Source organism: Cornus florida, unplaced genomic scaffold (genome assembly GCF_030987335.1).
Source record: "Cornus florida cultivar Cherokee Brave unplaced genomic scaffold, ASM3098733v1 CherokeeBrave_3.0.0_Hap2_Chr10, whole genome shotgun sequence".
NCBI classification, from domain to species: domain Eukaryota; kingdom Viridiplantae; phylum Streptophyta; class Magnoliopsida; order Cornales; family Cornaceae; genus Cornus; species Cornus florida.
The window spans coordinates 99,590,073-99,613,241 of NW_026775580.1; the positions used below are offsets into that span (position 1 = coordinate 99,590,073).

At 32.8% G+C, this 23,169-nt stretch overlaps 3 protein-coding genes across 4 annotated transcripts; all 3 read right to left on the reverse strand.

The window, feature by feature from the left end:
• Positions 1 to 718: 718 nt before the first annotated feature.
• LOC132279423 (protein DETOXIFICATION 31-like) lies at positions 719 to 3,561 on the reverse strand. Its single transcript, XM_059781396.1, has 3 exons — positions 3,245 to 3,561; positions 2,150 to 2,228; positions 719 to 1,791 (listed from the first exon to the last, which is right to left on the reverse strand). Exons 1-3 carry the CDS (start codon positions 3,318 to 3,320, stop codon positions 1,677 to 1,679), a joined length of 270 nt encoding a protein of 89 aa, XP_059637379.1. The 5' UTR covers positions 3,321 to 3,561; the 3' UTR covers positions 719 to 1,676.
• Positions 3,562 to 4,490: 929 nt separating this feature from the next.
• LOC132279424 (protein DETOXIFICATION 29-like) lies at positions 4,491 to 9,277 on the reverse strand. Its single transcript, XM_059781398.1, has 8 exons — positions 8,921 to 9,277; positions 8,131 to 8,672; positions 7,175 to 7,261; positions 6,899 to 6,955; positions 5,933 to 6,171; positions 5,240 to 5,358; positions 4,937 to 5,023; positions 4,491 to 4,816 (listed from the first exon to the last, which is right to left on the reverse strand). Exons 1-8 carry the CDS (start codon positions 9,239 to 9,241, stop codon positions 4,724 to 4,726), a joined length of 1,545 nt encoding a protein of 514 aa, XP_059637381.1. The 5' UTR covers positions 9,242 to 9,277; the 3' UTR covers positions 4,491 to 4,723.
• A 3,649-nt stretch (positions 9,278 to 12,926) lies between these two features.
• LOC132276319 (protein DETOXIFICATION 29-like) lies at positions 12,927 to 18,702 on the reverse strand. 2 transcript variants are annotated; one of them, XM_059777694.1, is made up of 8 exons: positions 18,356 to 18,702; positions 17,567 to 18,108; positions 16,379 to 16,465; positions 14,866 to 14,922; positions 13,946 to 14,184; positions 13,663 to 13,781; positions 13,412 to 13,498; positions 12,927 to 13,245 (listed from the first exon to the last, which is right to left on the reverse strand). In XM_059777694.1, the coding sequence occupies exons 1-8, from the start codon at positions 18,674 to 18,676 to the stop codon at positions 13,153 to 13,155; spliced, it is 1,545 nt and encodes a 514-aa protein (XP_059633677.1). In that variant the 5' UTR covers positions 18,677 to 18,702; the 3' UTR covers positions 12,927 to 13,152. The 2 variants fall into 2 exon arrangements, with proteins under 2 accessions (XP_059633677.1, XP_059633678.1); XM_059777695.1 differs by lacking the exon at positions 13,412 to 13,498.
• Between the last annotated feature and the right edge of the window lie 4,467 nt (positions 18,703 to 23,169).

Sequence of the window (23,169 nt, forward strand, 5' to 3'; positions counted from 1 at the left end):
CGGGGGCATTAAAAACATAAACTTTGATAAGATTTGAAATAGATTCCGCTAATAATTTTTTACGGATCTCTAGACAAGCTCGTTTCTCTCCGCAAGGAGATGGACGTGATATATTTACTTTCTGAAATTCGTTTCCGGATGAATGAGAAATTAGCTCCAAAGTGTGGTGTTTTGATAAGCCTAAATGGGTATGCAAAATGTGGGAAATGTTTGTCCTACATGAAAAAAATGTTGAAACAAATTAAAATTTAAATAAGCTGAGTTTAGGATTTGGGCTTGGGCTTGGGCCTAATTGTAAAGTCCAGATTATTCTTTTTTGGAATTTTGGATTGGGCCTAATTTTGGGCTGGGCTTATTTAAATGGGTTTCACAAATAAGTGGGTTTTTTGGGTGGTTGGTTTTTTAAATTAAAAAAAAAAACTACTTTTTAGTTTTTCTAAAAGGTTACACCTTTTAAATTAAAAAAACCATATTTTAGTTTTTCTAAAGGGTTACACCTTTTAAATTAAAAAAACCACTTTTTAGTTTTTTCAAAAGGTTACACCTTTTTTCGAATCATCATGACCCATGGTTGCACCCACTCGAAAAGGCACATTGCAACCTATTGGAATGGATGTGTCTATTGGTGAACAGACACCATGTGAACCATTGCAATCTATTGGAATAGATGTGTCTAGTGGTGAACAGACACCATGTGAACCATTGCAACCTATTGCAATGGTTGTGTCCAATAATGAAGAGATACACCCAATCCGAAAAGGCATTTCTGTTTCTATAAATACCCCCCTTTTGGATCATTTGCAATTCATTCATTTTCATTTTCTTCTATCTTCCTCTCTAGACTTGAACCCAACCCAAGTGGGTTCAAACCATAGGTTAAATGGTTCGAGCTACTTAGACCCTAATTCAATTTCATCGAGCCATATTAAGATTGGTCCAAACCATTTAGTTCGGATTACACCCAATTCAGCATTTATATATAGTATATAGATGCATTTTTGAGTCAGAGAGAGTATTACACGGAGGAGGTTCGTCGTATCCACGAGTTTGTAGTGCTGCTACTGGTGGATGTAGACCATTGTATCCTGGGAGATAGATGCCACTGAGTCCGTTAGTACCATAGCGGGGCGAATCTGTCTTACGGACATAGTATCCAATACTAGTCTCGGTGCAGGTTCATTCCTTGTATATTATTATTATTTTATTGCTTTATTTTGCATATTTAATTAAATATAGAGTTGCATATTTAATTAATGATTTCTTAGTATATTATTAATTATCTCATGACATATTAGTATAAGAGTTGTTATATCTTAAAAGTCATATTAAGTATATATTTACCATCAATATGTCTTTCAAGTAGTTGTAAAAACACTTTTCTAATACTTGATGTGAAAAGACAACTATTCTCATAACTTATGAAATTTTTGTCAATCTAATTTTCTTTGGCAATTTGAAGTGCATATTTTTCATATAAAACTAAAAAAATTGTCACATCAATATTAATCATCTTTAACTGTTATTGTAACTAAGAACAAAGGTTGGCAGAAATGAGGTAATTATAATTTTTCAAAACACATGTGAGGTAAGTGTAATTTACCCTTATATTTTTACCTTACCAAATTTAATACAAGAATTTGTTTTACTTTTGTTATTGATTTTCTCCAGATTTTTTGTTAGTTAGAACTCAGTAAACCAAAGTTTGATGGAGCTAGGGATGTTTCTGCTTCAAACCGTTTGGGTACATTGAATCCATAAGCTGCCATCATTGTCCAGCCTAGTATGTTGTTGCTGCAAAATTCAACAACAGTAGTTAATGCTACTTTTTTTTAATTAAAACAACAGCAACAATAGACACAATGTTGAAAACTACTTCTCTGTCATTAACTACAGTTCTTAATTGACCTAGTCTTTGTTTTCTTATAACTCTCTACTTGTTTGGCATATCGACTTGTTTTGTGGAACGTTTTAGTTATATATCCTTGAATTTAATGTCATGAGATTAAATACTTAGCCGGGCTTTGCGACCAATTATTGATTTTTTATTAGTCAACTTGTTAATGATTCTAAGCCCAAAATATAAACATAAAAGGTTGAAGAAATCAAAAGCAAGAGTTAGATATGATAAAGTGTAAAAGAAAAAACTCACCATATAAAAGAGGCATCCACTGAAACCTCTTCATTCTTTAAATATCCCGCCAACAGAACTGGGATTGCAAAATACCAAGCTGCCACAAAAAAAAAAACAAAAAAAACTCTTAATAGTTGTAGATTTGAAGTTCAAACCGTTGAAGAAAATAAACAATAATTAATTAATTAGCAATACTATTTGGATGGCCAAAAAGAAGGTTATACTTAGAAGATTCCATCCAACTGTGAACTCATTCGAGACTCGAGTCTTATTTTATTTATTTAATTTAAATTTTTTTTTTTTCTTGAGACGTTCACGTGTTTCACTTGAATATTTGAACTTTTACCTCTTGAAAGATGATAAGATATCGCTAGGATATAATCGTTGGTGCTCGAGTCAAGTACAAATATACTTTTTTTTGGCTTAATTTGGGTTCAAACTTGTTTTAACTAGTTTTAATTCCATATTCAAATGAAAAAAATACTGATTTTAAATCTAAACAATCCTTTAATAAATGAGTAATGTTGACCAAACTCGACATGTCTATTAACAAACACAAAATTATTGGTGAGGTTAATGAGTCGAAGAGATGTTCAAGCCCAACTCATTTTCTTAACCAACTTTAAATTTAACTCGTTTACCTAGAAAACATGTGTTGTGGGATAACACAATTCAATATTCAATTCTACACGGATTAGATGTATATTCAATTAAAGTATATTTAATAAAAAAAAAACTTGAAAAAAATTTAAGTAACAGTGACTTAATTATTACTAAACACTTAAAATTCAAAAAGTTGATTAAAAAAAAAAAAAAAGACCTAAAATTTTACTACCACTCTTAAAATGGAATGAACTCGTCCACGATTTGCAGCTACTTTTTCAATAAGACGAGGGAACTTTTTTTTTTAGGAATCACATCAAGAATCAAGAGAGGAATGTGATGCGATTCCTAGCATACTTCTTAAATAATTTTTATCAGGAATCCCATAAAGAAGGAATTTGGTGGGTTCACACAACCCCTCTCTTTTTGAGTTGATGGGACTTCCAATATCAAATTTAATAGTATAATGGCCGACAATTGGGGGTCAATTCACATGAACTAGAAACTCACCAGTGCATAACAGCTGATGCGAGGGACAACCTAATGAACCCCCATAGATTTTTGAAGGCCTCCAGTGAGAATCCATTCCATGCTCCACCACATGTCCCACTCAAAACATAGACCAGCGGAGCCACCACCATGACAGGTTCAGCACAACCGCTGCACCCCACCCCAGCCTCAGCATCAACAGCCAGCTAAAGAAAGTATGAAAAATTAAGGCCGCCACGGCGATCACTGCCATGGCCATAAACTTCCTCTCTGTAGAAACTTCACGAGTGGAAAATTGGAACCACAAACGTATAATTGGAACCACATCTTATCTTAGAGGGCTGGCAACCGGAACGGGTATGGATAGGATTTGCCTAAATTTGTATCCGTTTCATTTAATTATGGACTAATAAATACTCGTCACATATATGCTACGACTTTTAATTTCACAATTCATATCCGTTCTTTTAAGAGATGAGTGTATACCTGACCGTCCCGTTTCCGTTTACATTATTATTAATTTTTTGTTATCTATATAAATAAATTGATAAAATTTATAAATCATATACAATGCAAATATATATATATATATATATATATATATATATATATATATATATATAAACACAATAATGTGCATACATCTATAAGACACATATACTTCTATATATATATAATTTTTTTTTTTTTTTTTAAATAAAGTATAAAGAGCAAGGCGGGGCGAGGCGGATGTTCCTCAAAACCCGTACTTGCCCCATAACCCGTGACGGGTTTAAAATATAAATTCATACCCTTCCTACGGTACATAAACAATTCTCATACCCGTGCCGTTAGGAGCATGACAGGGCGGGGCTCCAGCGGAACGGTATAAATTGTCATCCCTACACCTTACAACATAACAAGAATCTAATTGCTAAATTTTCCCACAAAAATATAAAAATATATGAATAGTAAATCATTTTTGGCGTAATCTTGGCTCCACCCCCTGCACACGCGCATATATAGAAATTAAAATTTTTTTTTGGCCACCAAATATAACGGCCCAATGGCGATACGACTTCACAATTAAGTTATTAGGTAGGGCTAATATCAAATTCATACATATCTATATATTTACATTTCCACCCGAATGCAACATGGACAAATCCTCCTTTAACAACAACTTTGTAACAATATTTTTGCTTTTAAGAGAAAAAAAAAGTACAGAAATATTCCAACCATTTGAAATTGCATAACTGTATTTGATATGTTACATAAATCTGTTACTTTCTAGAATAAGTTGTCCGTGGAACGAGGCAGTGCAATCATCTATATGTCCTTTCTACGCTCTATCTAATGCTTTGGGAACTATGTAGGACATCTTACTTCTCTAGATGCTCATGATATCCAGCATAATTATGACTTCATAGAATTGGAATATAAGGGTAGGTGCGAAGTTTCGTTTAAATTTGTTATTGAATGTTGCCATGATCGATCCTTCTTCACTTGTTCCATGGCGGTCTATGCCATCAGACCGTTTTGTTCATACTCGTTCTTGTCAGCAGCATCTATATCTCCTCCCCATTGTATAATTTTGTCTCCGGCAATGGAAGCCTGCATTGTGTATCAGATTAAAGTTTTACTTTTATAAATCATATGTTCACTAAATGTAGGTCCATCTTTCAACAAAGTATATATCTATGAAGCTTCCATGGTTTTGATGTATGTAGTTACCTCTTTATTCCAGTTTGTGGTATAAATTATCCATAACATGGCACATGTTTGTGCCATAAATCCGGAAAGCATTCCATACCAGATTCCCTGAAAGTGCCATTGTGATAAGATTGTGACACATTTTAAACTAAGAGTTCTAATTTGAAATCTAAAGCTAACTTCTTCTTTTTTTAAAATTGCATACATTCAAGACAATGATGCTCCTTGCTAAAATGCAGATATTAATGTTAATGAGGTCCAAGTATTCAGACCAGATTTTCTAGATTCTTTATTATAGATAAATGAAGATGAAGGATGAATTACCTTTACACCCATGTTAAGAGTGAAACCCATAAGGAGACTCAAAGGAAGACCAAACATATAGTAGCAACCAATGTTCACACATGCAACCAAAGCTTGCCACCCTGCTCCAATGGCCACCCCTAATGCAGTACCATAAACTCAATGTTTAGTATTCTTAGGGTTAATTTCACAAAATCCCCCTAAACTATATGCATTATTCATATTGCCTCCTCATGCGTATTAATAAATTCTCTGAATTTAAAATTTTAAAAAAATTAAACAAAGGATTAATACATTACGAGGCATTAACATCTTAGAATCGCTCTTGAACTATGTGTTTTTCATATTACCCTTGATCTACCAAATAAACACCCTGAAAATAGAACACAATAAGACAAAGTACTTTATTAAGACTGATAAAAATGATTAGAAATGATGGATCTACTCTTATATATTACGAAGAAGAAGAAGAAGAAGAAGAAGAAGAAGAAGAAGAAGAAGAAGAAGAAGAAGAGAGTTATTAAATGTGAAATAGAGTTAAATGAATTTAGTAATGGATTAAGTGTAAAAAACCCATGAACTACAAAAAAAAAAAAAAAATTTTGCATGTTGCCCTCAAATTATAACTTAACCCTTAAGAAAATAAAAAAGGGCATTATAGAACTAAGAGTTATGTATGCACAAAATAAGGACATATTTAAAATCAATTGATACCAGAGAGAGCAAGCTGAACACTGGTAATGGCGATGCACGTTCCTAACACTGGTGTGAGTTCATATACAAGCTGTTCGACCTCTGTACTGGTTGAAAACAACGCTGGGTACTGGTTTCGGGTGATGAATAGAATGGCCGCAAGGGATATTCCAATTAGGAACGAAGTTATTCCAACCACTGCAACCGTAAATTTTGCAGTTTTTGGGTGAGCTGCGCCTAGTTCATTTGACACCCTTACACTGCAAAATTATTCAACATACAAGTGAGCAAAAAATTCCACTTTCATTTTTGTAAATAATTTACACTTGATTCCCCTCTAGTTATGATTTATTACACTTATCTCCCATGTACTTTCAATAATTACAATTACTTCGTTTCTAATTAGATGTATGCAACAAACCAACCCCTGATGTTTGTTTTACCAATGGTTTGAGATGGTCAATGTTGGTGTGACATATTTTTTAATTTCATATGACAAAAATGCCCATCAAAATGTTGTAAAGACACTTTTACCCAATGCTTGTTGTGCGAAACATAATTATACTCTTAAGTAACAGCATTTTTGTCAATCTAATTTTATTTAGTTAGGGATATAATTATATTTTTTGCACAATAAGCATTGGACAAAAGTGTTTTGATAGTAATATGAAAGACAAATTTGTCATATAATTTTTTTTTTTAAAAAAACTTGTCACATCAACAAATTGATGGTAGGGGTCAGTTTGTTATACATATACTATAATTAGAAGAGAGGTAATTGTAATTATCCAAAATACAAAGGAGGTAGGTGTAATTTACCCCCTTTTTTTTTTTTCCTTTTTTTTTCTTTCTTTTTTTTTTTTTACCTAAGCAAATTAGAAAAAATAAATATAATAAAAAATTCTATTTTTGTTTTGATTTTTTCCTGATCTTTTGTTGGTTAGAAAACCTAAGTTTGATGGAGCTAGGGATGTTTCTGCTTCAAACCTTATGGCTGCATTAAATCCATTAGCTGCCATAATTGTCCAGCCCAGTATGTTGTTGCTGCAAATTCAACAATAGTATATATATGATCTTGGATTTGTGAAGATATATATTAAAAGGTTTTGTGCTATTGTTGTTTATGATTTTCGATTGTTTTTGTCGCAAATGTCTGCGTGACCAATTATTGAATCGTAACAAGTCAACTTGTCACGATTTCAAGCCCATGAACATAGAAAGTAGGCGAAATTGAAAACAATAATTGATAATGAAGAAACTCACCATACAGAAGAGGCATCCACTGAAACCTCTTCATTGTCTAAATATCCAGCCAAGAGAACGGGGATCGCAAAATACCACGTCTCTAAGCTTCAAAAACACTTGTAATTAATAGCAGTTGTAAATTTGAAGTCCAAACCATTTAAAAATATATATATATATATATATTAAAAAAAAATAGCAATACTATATGAGTGGTGAAAAAAGGAAGGTTACACCTAAAAAATTCCATCTAATGTATTAAGTTCAACTTTGTTTAAAATAGTAGTAGATTACTAGTCGAGCTTTCTTGCTTATTTTGAGTTCTAACTTGTTTTCATACCAAATTCAAATTCAAATGAAGAGAATGAATTTTAAAATTAATCAACAAATTCTTAATAAATGAGTCATATTGACCGGACTTAACATGTTGTCAATAAACAACATGTTTGTTACCGATATTCGTGAAGCTAATGAGTTGAACTACAAGTTGTTTAACTCGTTTCCTTTACTAGTTCAAAACATTCAATTTTATATCGCTCACTTATAAAATAAATGTGTTGTGTTATGTGATCAATAACACAATTCAAAATTTAACTATGAATGAATTAGGTATTTATCAAATTAAGTATATTTGATATTACAATTTAAATAACACAAAAAAAACAAGGTACTAAGTAAAATTCAAAAAGTTACTTAAAAAAAAGTCACAAATACGAGTACCACTTAAAATTTTCAACTTTATAGAATTTTGACTACTTCATTGTTAGTTTTATAAAACAACAAGTTACGCAATTAGCAACAATATTAGGTTTTTTGAGGAATGACATCAAGAACCTAGCCTACTACGCACGTTTGAATAAGACACCCTATTAGTTTTATCACGTATCACACCCCTTTTCTTTTTCAGTTGTTGGATCAAATTTAACATAATGGCCAACAATTGGGGGTCAATTCGATGACATGAACTAGAAACTCACCATAGCATAACACCTGATGCGAGAGACAACCTAATGAACCCCCATAGATTTTTAAAGGCCTCCATTGAGAACCCTGTCCATGCTCCACCGCATGTCCCACTCAAAATATAGACCAGCTGAGCCACCACAATGAACCACCATGACGTGTTCAGCACAATTGCTGCACCCGCCAGTCCCCACCCCAGCTTCAGCATCAACAGCCAGCTAAAGAAAGTATGCAAAAATAAGGCCGCCACCGCGATCACGGCCATGGCCACGAACTTCCTCTGTGCCTGTAGAAACTTCGCTTGTGGGAAGGTCATGGCATAAGCAAATAGCTGCGGAATCATCCATACGGCGAACGTCCCTGCAGCGTCAGATATCTCGGCAGTCTGCCCGATTAGTTTCAAGAATTGGGTTGCAAATATATAGAGAGACACAAGTGCTAATGCAGCAGTGTTGAGAATAACCCATGATCTTTGCATGTATGTCCCTAGCATATCAATCTGGCCAGCTCCGAATGCTAGCCCACAAAGGGTCTCCAGTGCACTCCCCAAGCCCCACTGTTTCATAGGACTAATTAATTTCATGCATTCATTTCAATACTAAATAAATATGCACACAAATTGTGGCAGTAGCGACAAAATTTTTAGCTAGAAAGCAAATCTGTTGCAGAAAAGTAGATTTTGTGACTAATTTTGAATTTGTCGTATAATGTGTAATTTTTTGTTTTTTTAACAAAATACAGAATCTGTCAATTTCATAATCCTATAGGTTCCTATAATATTGAAGGATATGTTAGATATGATACCATGATGCCATAACCGATTGCAGCAATGACAGAGTTTTCAACGGAAAGGGCAGCAAGATCGATGGTTCCAAGATGGCCGGCAAAAACTTGAGTGATAGCGCACATGGAATATTGACAAATGGAGGTGACGATAGCCGGAGCCGCCAGCCGCCAGAGCTTCTTTGACTCAACAAAGAATTCTCTAAAGATGTCCCGGATTCCATTGGCTGGACCTATGTCGTTCTCATCATCATCAGGCAAGGACGAAGGTAGTGGATTATGGTCATAATCTCTACTAGTGGAGAGGAGTGGTTCATGCTCATTATTTTCCATATATGGCATAGAGATTTTCGTACTAGGCGTTTGCAAAGGGAGGGATTGAACTTGTACTTAGCTTTGTTCTATATCACATGAATATATAAGGAAGATATATATAGCCCCAGAATGGACCTATAAATTTGTATGAGAGGGGTAATATGAAAATTTCACAAGTATTCAAACAAGAAAAAGTCACTATTAATCCTCCCAATGCCCTCAGTCCGTCCCTAGTCCCAACATTTCACCAATGATGCACATTTTGTATCGCCAATAATGTACATCTTGTATTTTGTTAGGTCGCTTAAAACATTTCATAATTTATCAGCAAATGCATGTATTCTCTCATAATGTACGGAAAAAATTCGGTACATATGGCCAAAGAAATTCAAACTCCTCACCTTTTATACTCGTCTTTGCCATTAGATTATTGTCTTTGAGTTATTGCACTTAGACTGATTATCATTACAAATTAAGAATTTGTTATAATCCAACATGTTTCAAAGCTCGCAACATTGTAATTTTGGGTACAACCATATGTTAATAGTAGGTGGATGTGACTAATAACAGATAGTTGGTGAGACAGCCCGCCATGTGATCAACCAAACCACCATGGGAGAAATTTCCCCAACACAGTGACTATTCAGGAGTCCCATCCATCACTGTAATGCATGGTACGTATTTTCAGTGTCTATTGCCTATGAGTTGATAATGTAATCGTTTGAAAATTGAAACGTATTGGTTTTTAATTTATTTTTTTATAGTATGTTTTCTTATCTGTACATGTAAATCTTTCAAACTTAGGTAACTAGCCAATTCACCAGACGGACCTCTCAAACCTAATTGCAAACATTATTATTATTGTTATTTTCATTCATTTTTCTTTTCAATTTTAGTCATCTAACATCATTTGAAACATTATGAGTATGCATGATTTCAGCATACTCAATTTTTTGAGAGGAAACTACCTTCTGATTTTTATTTTGAGAGAAATGCATATTTCTTTTTTCTTTTTCTTTTTTTTCCTTTTTTTTTTTTTTGAGCATGATATAATTAAAATTTATGACATTCCAAGCACCAATACTAACTTTTTCTTGTTTGAAATCCCAAAATCATAACCATGTTAATTTGGAGCCTAATAATTTTAGGATCTAATAACCAAAGACTTGACTTTAGTGGCATATATATATTTTCCACCTTTCTCAAAACTTGGTTGAGAAAGCCAAAATCATGTTACGCCCAAGTGATGCATTAAAATACAAATTGATTTAAGCAATTATAATATATATATATATATATATATATATATTTCTCTAATCCCTTTATTACCAAAACTAAATTGGTTTAAGCAATCATATTGTTTTATGATTTTTGGTTAAGTTAAGCAATCATAATTTTTTTCTGTGTCTAATCCCTTTATCACAAAATCTTGGTTAGTTAAAAGGCCACAATCATATTGACAATCTTGACCGTGATATATTATTGCACAAGTATGATTTAACATTACACAACTCTCATTACGTTTACGCATCATCATTTGATCATATTCTAGATTTCTAATCTATCAATATCAACCTTTCTCTTTGTTGGTGGTTTTCTGCCTCAACCCTTTTGTCTCAATTTTTTTTAATGCATATTATTATGATCCATTTATAATATGATTATGATAATATTATTAATATTCTACATGCACATGCAGTTAGAAAATTCTTTGCTCTGCTTAGTGAATACAATAGATGAATTAATAATGTTCTACAATTATATTAGTATTATTATTTTTGAATGGTTACAATTATATTATTAATATTCTACAATTAGTCAAATATATATATTATATATTCGTAAGAATCGTATGATTTAACATTAGACAACTCTCATTACGTTTACGCATCATCATTTGATCATCATATTCTAGATTTCTAATCTATCAATATCAACCTTTCTCTTTGTTGGTGGTTTTCTGCCTCAACCCTTTTGTTTCAAATTTTTTTAATGCATATTATTATGATCCATTTATAATATGATTATGATAATATTATTAATATTCTATACGCACATGCAGTTAGAAAATTCTTTGCTCTGCTAGTGAATGCAATAGATGAATTAATAATGTTCTACAATTATATTAGTATTATTATTTTTGAATGGTTACAATTATATTATTAATATTCTACAATTAGTCAAATATATATATTATATATTCGTAAGAATCGCATGGGTTGCGTTTGCTTGCAGTTGCAGGCGTTAAAGAGTTGGTTCGGGTATATTCCGTTGACTTTAACTTGATTTCATTGACTTTTGTGTACAAAAAAAATCACTCATTTATCTTCAGGAGAAAATAATAAAATATAATTATTGCTTGTGACTAATTAGACAATTTAGACTAAGAAATATTTAGGTTGGTTGAGTTTTTTAAAAAAACAATTATATATAATTTGAAAGACAGTAAATTGCTTTCATAGAATTGAAAGTATGCATTATTTTAAGTTTTTTTTCCACAAAATACTAAAATTAGTAAAAAATTGATTACCAAACAAATTTCTCTACAATTTTTAAATGTTCAGTTATGTGAAAAAAAATTATTCTCAAAAATTTAATCAAACAGACCCTCGGAATTTTACATGTATATTTGATTATTTTCTTCACCCCTGGATACTTTATACTTCCTTGAAACAAGTCGGTGCATCAGTTTTTTTTTTTAAAATAAATAAATAAATAATAAAAATAAAAAAAGGTCGGTGCAGATTGATTGGACCTGTCCTTGGACTTAAGTTTGTTGATTTTTAATAGGTTAGAAACTTAGAATACAATATAGTCATGTTAGAAACTTACAAGTTAGTCATTCTCCGGTCTGGAGTTCTGTCCCATTCGCAACGAGAAAAAGTCTGGGAAAATGTCTCATTCAAATGGAGCATGGCACTTAATGAAATGAAATAAAATGTCCATTCTAGAGTAGTGATATAAAATTTAAAGTAAGTTGATGTTTCTCTCGGATTGAAAATTTATTCTATATCTAAATTGATATAAATTAAATTCTCAAATAAGTTTTTTTTAAAAAAAATCATGTTTCATGTCCAAAAACCACCATCATCATCACCGTTCAACTTCCATCACCACCACTACCTTTCACCACTGCCGCCATCCTTCACCGTCTTCCAACACCACCACCACTTAGAATGGTGATTATCATTTTATTCATATATCATTTCATATTTGCAACAATAAAATAAAAATGACCATCACATTTCTTATTTCATTCACAATTTCATTTCATTCCAAACTCTAACTAAACCAAGAATTTAGTTAGAGTTTCAATATTTCCCTTTTTGGAGGTGTCCTATCTGCCCATTAGTATTGACAAAAACAAGAATTACCTTACCTATTATATATCCATTGTTGATTTTTCTTTTTTTCTTTTTCTTTTTCTTATTTATTTATTTTTTTTTTCCTGAATCCTCACAATATCTTCTTTAACTGATATTGAGAATCTTGAACTACCATGTAAACATAGACTTCTGGGGAAAGAAAATGCATTCTCCAATTTTGCACAGACTCTGCAATTTTGCCCTGTTTCTCTGATTTGGTAGGGATTATTGGTATGAATTATTGAAATAATGTTGTGAAAATTGTTATAATTGCAATTATTTAGTTGTATCACGTTAAATTTTAGGATGAATTGTAGAAAACTCATTCAAGCAGAAGCTACACTAGGTAATGGACGACCTTGTACTGTGTTATTATATAACCGTAATTTTAGTTCACCACAGAAAGTAAATATAGAAATATTGTTCCAACTCTGTGAAATTGCATATCTGTATTTTACATTTTACAGAGATCTGTTACTTTGAATAATAATTTATCCGCAGTGAAATCAGAAAGTAAATATAGAAATGGTAATCTTGTTGTTGAATGTTGCCATGGTCTTGTTCCATGGCGCTCTATGCCGTCACACCATTTTGTTCATACCCGTTATTGTCAGCAGCATCTATATTCCCTCCCCATTGTATAATTTTGTCTCCGGCAATGGAAGCCTGCATTGTGTATTAGATTAAAGTTTTTCCTATTATAAATCATTCACTAAACGTAGCTCCATTTTTTAACAAAGTATATATATATATATATCTATGAAGCTTCAAGTTCAGCGAAATGATTTTTTATATCCATATGGTTTTGATGTATGTATATATATATAGTTACCTCTTTATTCCAGTTTGTGCTATAAATTATCCATAACATGGCACATGTTTGTGCCATCATTCCCAAGAGCATTCCATACCAGATTCCCTGAAAATATTTATGTCACTTGTCTCATTTTAAATTAAGCCAAGTTCTTTTATTTTATTTATTTATTTATTTTTAAATGGCATATATATATTCAATTAAGTATATATTCAGACCGGATATTGTAGATTCTTACGGTAAATAAATGAAGATGAAGAGTGAATTACCTGGACACCCATGTTGAGAGTGAAACCAAGTAGGAGACTCGAAGGAAGACCAAATACATAGTAGCAACCAATGTTTACATATGCAACCAAAGCTTGCCACCCTGCTCCAATGGCCACCCCTAATGCACCACCACAAACTCAATAAATCTTCCTAAACTATACGTATAATTCATATTGAAAACGATGAGGCATTATAGAACCAAAGAATAGAGTTATCTATATATATATATATATATATATATATATATATATATATCGTGACAGATTTAAAATCAATTCATACCACAGAGAGAAAGCTGAACACTGATAATGGCAATGCATGCTCCTAGCACTGGCGTAAGCTCATATACAAGCTGTTTGACCTCTGTATTAGTCGAAAATAAGGCCGGATACTGTTTTCGGGTTATGATTAGAATGGCTGCAAGTGAGATACCGATTAAGAATGAAGTTATTCCAACCACGGTAACGGTGAATTTTGCAGCTTTTGGGTGAGCTGCACCTAGCTCATTTGACACCCTTACACTGCGCATTTATTCAACATATAAAGTGAGCAAAAAAATTCTACTTTTATTTCTTGGATAATTATTTCCCCTTAACTTGGGATTTGTTAAGCATATCTTCCTTGTACTTTGGAAAATTACAATTAACTCTTTTCTAGTTACATATGTATAACAAATTAATTCCTGTTCTCAGTTTCAGTAACGGTGGTCAACGTTGCTGTAGTAAAAAATTGTAGCTTCATTTAACAAATGTCCTTCAAGTAGTTGTAAAAACATTTTTCTCTAATACTTCTTGTGAAAAGACAACTATACTTCCAACTCATAAAATTTTTGTCAATTTAATTTTCTTTGGCAATTTGAAGGGCATATTTTTCTTATAAAACTAAAAAAATTGTCGCATCAACATTAATCATCTTTAACCATTATTGAAACTAACGAGGTCAACCTGTTACACACATGTAATTAGAAATGAGGCAATTATAATTTTTCAAAACACATGTGAGGTTATAATTTTTCAAAACACATGTGAGGTGAGGTAAGTGTAATTTACCCTTATATTTTCACCTTACCAAATTTAACAAAAGATTTTTAAAAAAATAATAAATAAATAAATATACTTTTATTATTGATTTTCTCTGATTTTTTGTTAGTTAGAATTTAGAAAACCAAAGTTTGATGGAGCTAGGGTGTTTCGGCTTCAAACCTTGTGACTGCATTGAATCCATAAGCTGCCATCATTGTCCAGCCCAGTATGTTGTTGCTGCAAATTCAACAATAGTTAATGCTCCTTTTTTATTAAAATAACAGCAACAATATTAATGCTAGCTCTCATAATGTTGAGAACTACTTCAATGCCCCTTTTATTACCGTTAAATCCCAACAACCTACCCACACACACTGTTCATCAACACACAAATATATACACACACATATAATTATGAATTACTGTTCATCATCTTCTTCAAAACGCTCAGTGGTTTCTGACCAAAAAAAGAAAAGAAAAAAATCACACAATCATGAAAGCAAATGATACGAACTGATACAAAAGGAATTATAGTAAAAATTGCAGGGTCTTAGTCGACGGAACCTAAAATCCCCAAACCTTTAATTGGAATCGCGTACGTCGACGCCGTCCATTGTAGCAGAACACTCTATAAAGCAAACCCATTCACAATTGAATAACCCACAGAGTTTGAACAACACTGATTCCTCTGCGCTATTAGACAGCTTCTGTCGGGATATATCAAAAATGGAATCAAAATCAGAAAAATTTCCGCTCGAAGCTGTTGTCACCAAAGATGTTGATTCTTAGGCGGCTTCTTCTCAAATTGACGATGGTGAAATCGTCAAATTGACGATGTTGATTCTTGGGCGGCTTCCTCTCTAGTTATCTCTTTCCAGATTGAAAGAGATAACATAAAACACTGTCAATTGTATAAAATATAAACAAAATTGAAAATTTCTGAATCATTGTGCTCCAGAATTCCTTGGCTGTTGGTGGAGATGGACGGCGGGCAAGAATCGGCCGGCTGTGGAGAGCTTGGCTGTTGGCACGGCCGTGAAGAGCTTAAGGCGGCTGTGATGGTGAACTCGCGGCGGCTAGCTCGGCTTTGATGCTGTCTGCTGTGACAGAGGCCGCGGCGAGCTCGGAATGGGGAGATCGGTGGATGAGGCGAAGCTCGGCGCTGAGCTTGCGGCGGTGGTCGGAACACCGACGGCGGTGTGCTCGGCCGGTGGAGACGGCTGGTTCGGGGTTGGCTTTGACATCGGCGGAGAGCTCGATGGTGGCCTTAATTAGGTTATATGTTTGAGTGGCTGTAATTAGGTCATGTGGCTTGATTGGCCCACTTTGGGCTTGGGTTGTTTTCCCCCGGTCCGGACTTGGACTTGGTGGACTCGGTTTTGGGACTAAGGCTCTTGTACGGTTCTCTACATATATACAAAAAATATTTACCTTCTAAATTATCTTTCCTATTTTCGTTATAATCAATTGGTCGGAGATGTCACATTGGGATAAAATTATCTTTCACTATTTTTGTTATAATTAATTGGTCGGAGATGTCACATCGGGGTTTAATTACAAAAATTTAATAATTTAAGGAGATAAATTGTAATTCAGGGAGGTTAATTACAAATGGCCAATACTTTAAACATAAAAGGTAGAAGAAATTAAAAACAAGAGTTGGATATAATAAAGTGTAAATGAAAAAACTCACCATACAGAAGAGGCATCCACTGAAACCTCTTCATTCTTTAAATATCCAGCCAACATAACTGGGATTGCAAAATACCACGTTTCCAAGCTGAAAAAATAATAATAATAATAATAAATAACTCTTAATAGTTGTAGATTTGAAGTTCAACCAGTTGAAAAAAAAATAAAAAATAATTAATTAATTATCAATACCATTTGGGTGGCCCAAAAAGTAGGCCAAACGTAAAAGATTCCATCAAACTGTTAGTCCGTCTTTGGCTTTTTGTTCTCAAACAAGTCAATCAAACTCAGAACTTGAACTCAGTCAAGTCTAAGTTTGTTTGTTTTTTTGTTTATTTATTTATTTATTATTTTTTAACAATAAATTCAGATTTTCACTATTTCACTTGAATCTTTGAAATTCTACCTTCTTGAAAGATGGTAAGATATCGCTAGACTATAATAGTTGGTGCTTGAGTCAAGTACAAATATAAGTTTTTTTTGCTTAATTTTGTTTCAACTTGTTTTAAGCTAGTTTTAACTCCAAATTCAAGTGAAAAAAAAAAAAAACTGATTTTAAATCCAAACAATCATAAATGAGTAATGTTGACTGAACTCAATATGTCTATATATTAACAAACAAAAAAATGTTGGTGAGGTTAATGAGTCGAACACGATAAAGTGTATAAACTTAGCTCATTTTCTTAACTAAGTTTAAATTTAATTCATTTACTTAAAAAATAGATTTGTTATTGGATAACACAATTCAAGATTCAATTCTAAACGAATTAGATATATATATATATATATAAAATTAAGTATATTTAATATAAAAAAATTTGAAAAAAAAATTTGGTGACTTAATTATTACTAAACACTTAAAATTCAAAAAGTTGATTAAAAAAAAAATTTCTAAAATTTTACCACCACTCTTAAAATGGAATGAACTCGTCCACGATTTGCAGCATACTTTATCAATAAGACAAGGAATTTTTTTTTTTTTTTTAGGAATCACATCAAGAATCAAGAGAGGACTGTGATGCGATTCCTAGCATACTTTTTAAATAATTTTTACCGGAATCCCATAAAGAAGGAATGTGGTGGGTTCACACACACCCTCTTTTTGAGTTGTTGGGACTTCCAATATCAAATTTAATAGTATTATGGCCGACAACTGGGGGGTGTCAATTCCCATGAACTAGAAACTCACCAGAGCATAACAGCTGATGCGAGGGACAACCTAATGAACCCCCATAGATTTCTGAAGGCCTCCAATGAGAATCCATTCCATGCTCTACCACATGTCCCACTCAAAACATACACCAGCTGAGCCACCACAATGAACCACCATGACGCGTTCAGCACAACCGCTGCACCCGTCAGTCCCCACCCCAGCCTCAGCATCAAAAGCCAGCTAAAGAAAGTATGAAAAATTAAGGCCGCCACCGAGATCACCGCCATGGCCATGAACTTCCTCTGTGCCTGTAGAAACTTCACTAGTGGAAAATTCATGGCATATGCAAATAGCTGCGGAATCATCCACAAGGCGAATGTCCCCGCCGCCTCAGATATCGCGGCAGTCTGGCCGATTAGTTTCAAGAATTGGGTTGCGAATATATAGAGAAACATGAGTGCTAATGCTGCAGCGTTGAGAATAACCCATGATCTTTGCATGTATGTCCCTAGCATTTCAACATGACCAGCTCCGAATGCTAGCCCGCAAAGGGTCTCTAGCGCACTCCCCAACCCCCACTGTTTCATAGGACTAATTAATTTCATGCATTCATTTCAATACAAAATAAATATATGCGCACATATATACACTACAACAAATAGTGGCATTAGCCAGAAAAGCAAATTTGTTGCAGAAGACTATATTTTGTGACTAATTTTGAATTTGTCACCTAATGTGTTTTTTTTTTTTTTTTAGCAAAATAGAAAACCTGTTAAATTTCAAATATATGAAGCTATTTATTGAAAGATATGTTAGATATAATACCATGATGCCATAACAGAATGCAGCAATGACAGAGTTTTCAATGGAAAGGGCAGCAAGATCAATGGTTCCAAGATGGCCGGCGAAAACTTGAGTGATAGCGGCCATGGAATATTGAGAAATGGAGGTGAGGATAGCCGGAGCGCCGAGCCACCATAGCTTCTTTGACTCAACAGAGAATTCTCTAAAGAAGTACCGGATTCCATTAACTGGACCTATGTCGTTCTCATCACCAGCAGACAAGGATGAAGTTAGCCGATTATGGTCATATTCTCTACCAGTGGAAAGGAGTGGCTCATGCTCATTATTTTCCATGTTTGGCATAGAGATTTTCTTACTAAAGCGATGGATTGAACTTGTACTAGCATTGTTCGATCTGTATCACATAAATATATAAGGAGGTACGGTGGCCCCACATTTCACCAACATGCACGATCTATATAAGCAATGGCCCGGCCTCTCTCTCTCTCTCTCTCTATATATATATATATTATTGTTCTTTTACTTTTTGTAAAGACTGATGGTGTCACATCATTTGAAGTATCTCATAAATTTTTTTTTTTAATTAATACTCACTCGTATGTATCTTCACGGAGGTTCAACACTAACTTCTTTTAAATAAAAAAAAAAAATTTAACATCATTAGATCACTGACCTAACGTTACAAAATATATATAATGTCCCATTATCGAGCAATTATTTATAAAATTCCCTCAAACGTGAAGTAAAATTCCATCAAACGGGAGTCTTTGTCGAGATATATATTTATATATATATATATATGTGTGTGTGTGGCAGCGGTTGGATGACGTGTAGGGTTTAACATAACTGTTTTTATACGGAACAAAGTTGTGCGACTAATAACAGATCGTCGGTGGGACAGCCCGCTATGTGACCAACCAAACCAACCATGGGTAGAAATTTCTCCAACATAGTGCCTAGTCCCATCCATCATTCAAATGCACAGTATTTTTATGTCTATTGCTTATTAGTTGATAATTTATGTAATTGTTTAAAAATTGAAACGTATCGGTTTTCAAATTGCTTTTTATCATATGGTTTCTTATTTGTTTGTGTGATCATGCATTTATGCAGGATTTGTTTTCAAAATTAGGTTACTTACCAATTGAAAATGGCTACTTCATTCACGATATGGACCTCTCAAACCTAATTAAAAACATTATTATTATTATTATTATTTGCATTCTCTTTTCTTTTCAATTTTAAGTCATCGATCTAGCATCATTTGAAACATTGTTTTTTAGGTAATTGTCATTAGAAACATTGTTTTTTTGGTAATTGTCATTCGAAACATTATGAACAAGCTATGATTTCAGCATTGGCAATTTTTTGAAAGAAAGGTATTAATTGCACCATTTTTCGCATATTATATGATATAATTGAAATTTATGACGCTCAGCACTAATACTAACTCTTCTGTGTTTGAAATTATGAAACCATAATCATGTTAATTTCGAGCCTAATAATTTTAGAATCCAATCACTAAAAACTTAGATCGAGCTGTATATATATTCTCCATTTTTTTAATAGAGAGGTTAAGAATTGGATCTAAAAAAGTATAATATCTAATCTCATATTGTTTTTTTGTTCTATTTCGTTTGAAGGCACTAGCAAAATTGTTCCGTTGGTGCCATGTATTTGGATTTCATTAAAAAAATATCAAATAACCACATCAATATACATCTAACATTGATATTATCAAAATTATTAAACTAATATCCATGCACTTAAAACATTTAGCATGTAAAGGATCATAACGAAGAGCCAAATAATAACACATAAACTGACTTCTTGAATCAATGTTGGTAGTAATTTAAAGGGGTATAATGTTATGAAATTTGAAATTAATTTTATTTATGTCACATTCCAAAATTTCAAAACTTGGTTTGTTTAGAAGGCCAAAATAATGATAGTGGTATAGGAAGCAATCTTAAAGATTAGTCCAAGGTACGCATCATTATACAAATTGGTTTAAGCTAACTCACACAATTCTTGTTAATTAGTATCGCTCTTGCTCCCGTTTGTATTATGTAATACTTAAATTTTACCGTTTTAGCGCAAACTCTCTCGAACTTTTTGTGACTTAGGGTTTAAGCAATCATAATTTTTTCCTCTAATCCCTTTATTACCAAAACTAAATTGGTTTGAGCATATATGTATGTTTGTGTGAGAGATTTTTGGGTAAGTTAAGCGATCATAATTTTTTGCTCTAGCTAATCCGTTTATTACAAAATCTTCGTTAGTTAAAAGGTCACAATCATATTGTCAATCTTGACCGTTATATATATTATTGCATAAGCAATTCAATATGTTTTAATATTTATACAATTAAACAACTAATTACTCATATTATTATGATCAATGCATACATCATCATTTGATCATCATATTCTAGATTTCTAATCTATCAATATCAACCCTTCTCTTTGCTTGTTGGTGGTTCTCTGCCTCGACCATTTGTCTCATTTTTTCTTTAGGTATATTATTATGTGTTTGATAATATGATTATGATAATATTATTAATATTCTATATGGAGTTAAACAATTCTTTGGTGTGCTTAGTCAATGCAATAATCATATTAATAATGTTCCACGATTATTTAAGATTCTACAATTAGACAATTTTTTATTTTTATTTTCCTGTTTACATTCTTACTTTCTGTCCTACAATTAGTGAATCGTATGGGTTGCGTTTGCTTACAAGTTTTAATAAAGAGGTAGTTCGGATTCCGTTGACTTTAACTGGTATCATTGTCTCATTGACTTTCGTGTACAAAAAATTACCCAAAAACAATCATTCTTACATATACTGGAAAAAATAATAAAAGATAATTATTCCTCATTGTAAGAACCATGAGTAACCTAAATGGAAAATTTAGGGCATGTTTGGTTTGTTTGTTTTTTTTTTTTTTTTTTTAAATAAATTGTTTTCAAATAACTGAAAGCGTGACTTATTTTAACTGATTTTAAAAAATTGAGTACCAATAAATTTAAAATTTTCAGTTGTGTGAAAATAAAAAATTAATCATAGAATTTTAGATGTACTATATATTTTTTATATTCCTTCACGGTGGATACCTCCCTTGAAAAAAGGTCGGTGCAAATGGAGTGGAGCTGTCCTGGGATTTACGTCAAGGTCTGAGTTCTGGCCCATTCAAAGGGCGCAACTACAAGTCTACAAGGGTATTCAAAATTCCAAAAATATGGCTACTCTCTCTCTCTCTCTCTCTCTCTCTCTATATATATATATATATATATATATATCTTCAATTATTTTTGGAGTACAAGATAGAGATGTTACAAGGTAGATATATATATATATCTTCAAGTATTTTTGGAGTACAAGACAGAGATGTTACTTGTTTTTTTACGATTTTGAACAATTATTTTTATAATTAGGGTTAAATTTGGTTTAAAAATTTTAAATTTATATTTAATCTGGGTTGGACTTGATTTGAGACGCCAAGAACCCAAGCCCAATCGAACCCGAACCCGAATTATAATTTTATTTTTTATTTTAAATATTTTATATATATATATGTACTCTATATATGTATATCTTCAAAATGTTAGGATTGTTAACTTTTAGTCTTTACATTAATTAAGCCTAATGGTAGATGGTGTGCATTCTAAAAACATAAAGAATGAGAAAGTAATATAAAGTTTCGTTAAGTCAATATGTACATGATGTCGACATGATAAAGTAGCGTGGTAACTTGAATTTTAACTCGAAATTATAACTTGAGTTGTAAGTCCAAATTTAATCCAATCAAATAAAATATGTATATAAAGATGAATTGGTCTCGGGTTAGTTAACTCAAGTTGAAGGTAAGGTTGGGATTGAGTTAGAATTAAACATTTCACATATGTCAGATCGAGCTCGAATTGTACATCTAACCTGCCCAAATCTCATCCCTAATTCTAGAGCTCTTAAAAGTTCAATATAATTAATCTTGCTTCCATGCAATAACAATTTATTTCTCAATTATTTAATTTGTTAAAATCGTTTTTTATTATTTCATAGAGTGTTAGTTTTGATTAATATTTTTATCTCTTATCTTCCACTTGAACTAAAATTTCTAATTGTCATTGGTATATATCCAGTGGTTGACTAAAATTACTAATAAGAAGTGTGCTCCTATTTTCTTCATACCGTGTTGATCATTTTACTCTCATTGTTGGATATTTTTTTAAGATGGTGTTTATAAGAAATTTTTTTAAAATCATACATTAATCTCCATTGGCAAGTCTTGGGAAATTTGCCATCTCCCATACCATGAAACACTTCAACCACCACCACTCCACCCTAACTTGGACTCACCTAGTCTGGACAAAACCATCTATCCCAAAACATTCATTTACTCCATGGGTTGCATCTCTGCACACTCTGCAACTCTGACTTGGAAAGCCATGATCACCTATTCTTCAAATGTCCTTATGTCAAACCCTCGTGGTCATTTATACAAGCACATTGCGGGTTCTACATCCAACCCTCTTCGATCATGGACAGACCTCATTGCTTGGGCATCATATCATTGGCGGGGAAATTCAGCCTTCCATAGTTTCTCTATATCCAAGATGAGTCTTGCAGCCCTGGTCTATCATGTATGGAATGAACGTAATCGCAGGATTTTCCAGAAAAATGTACTATCAGCAAATTCTCTTCTCCATCAAACCTTACAAACAATTAGATCGAAGCTGCTAACCTCCACAATTTCGGATTCGTTCAACGGGAAGCGAATTGCAGAGGAATGGGAATTACCTGAGTCAGTGATACGACCTCCAGCGAAACCACC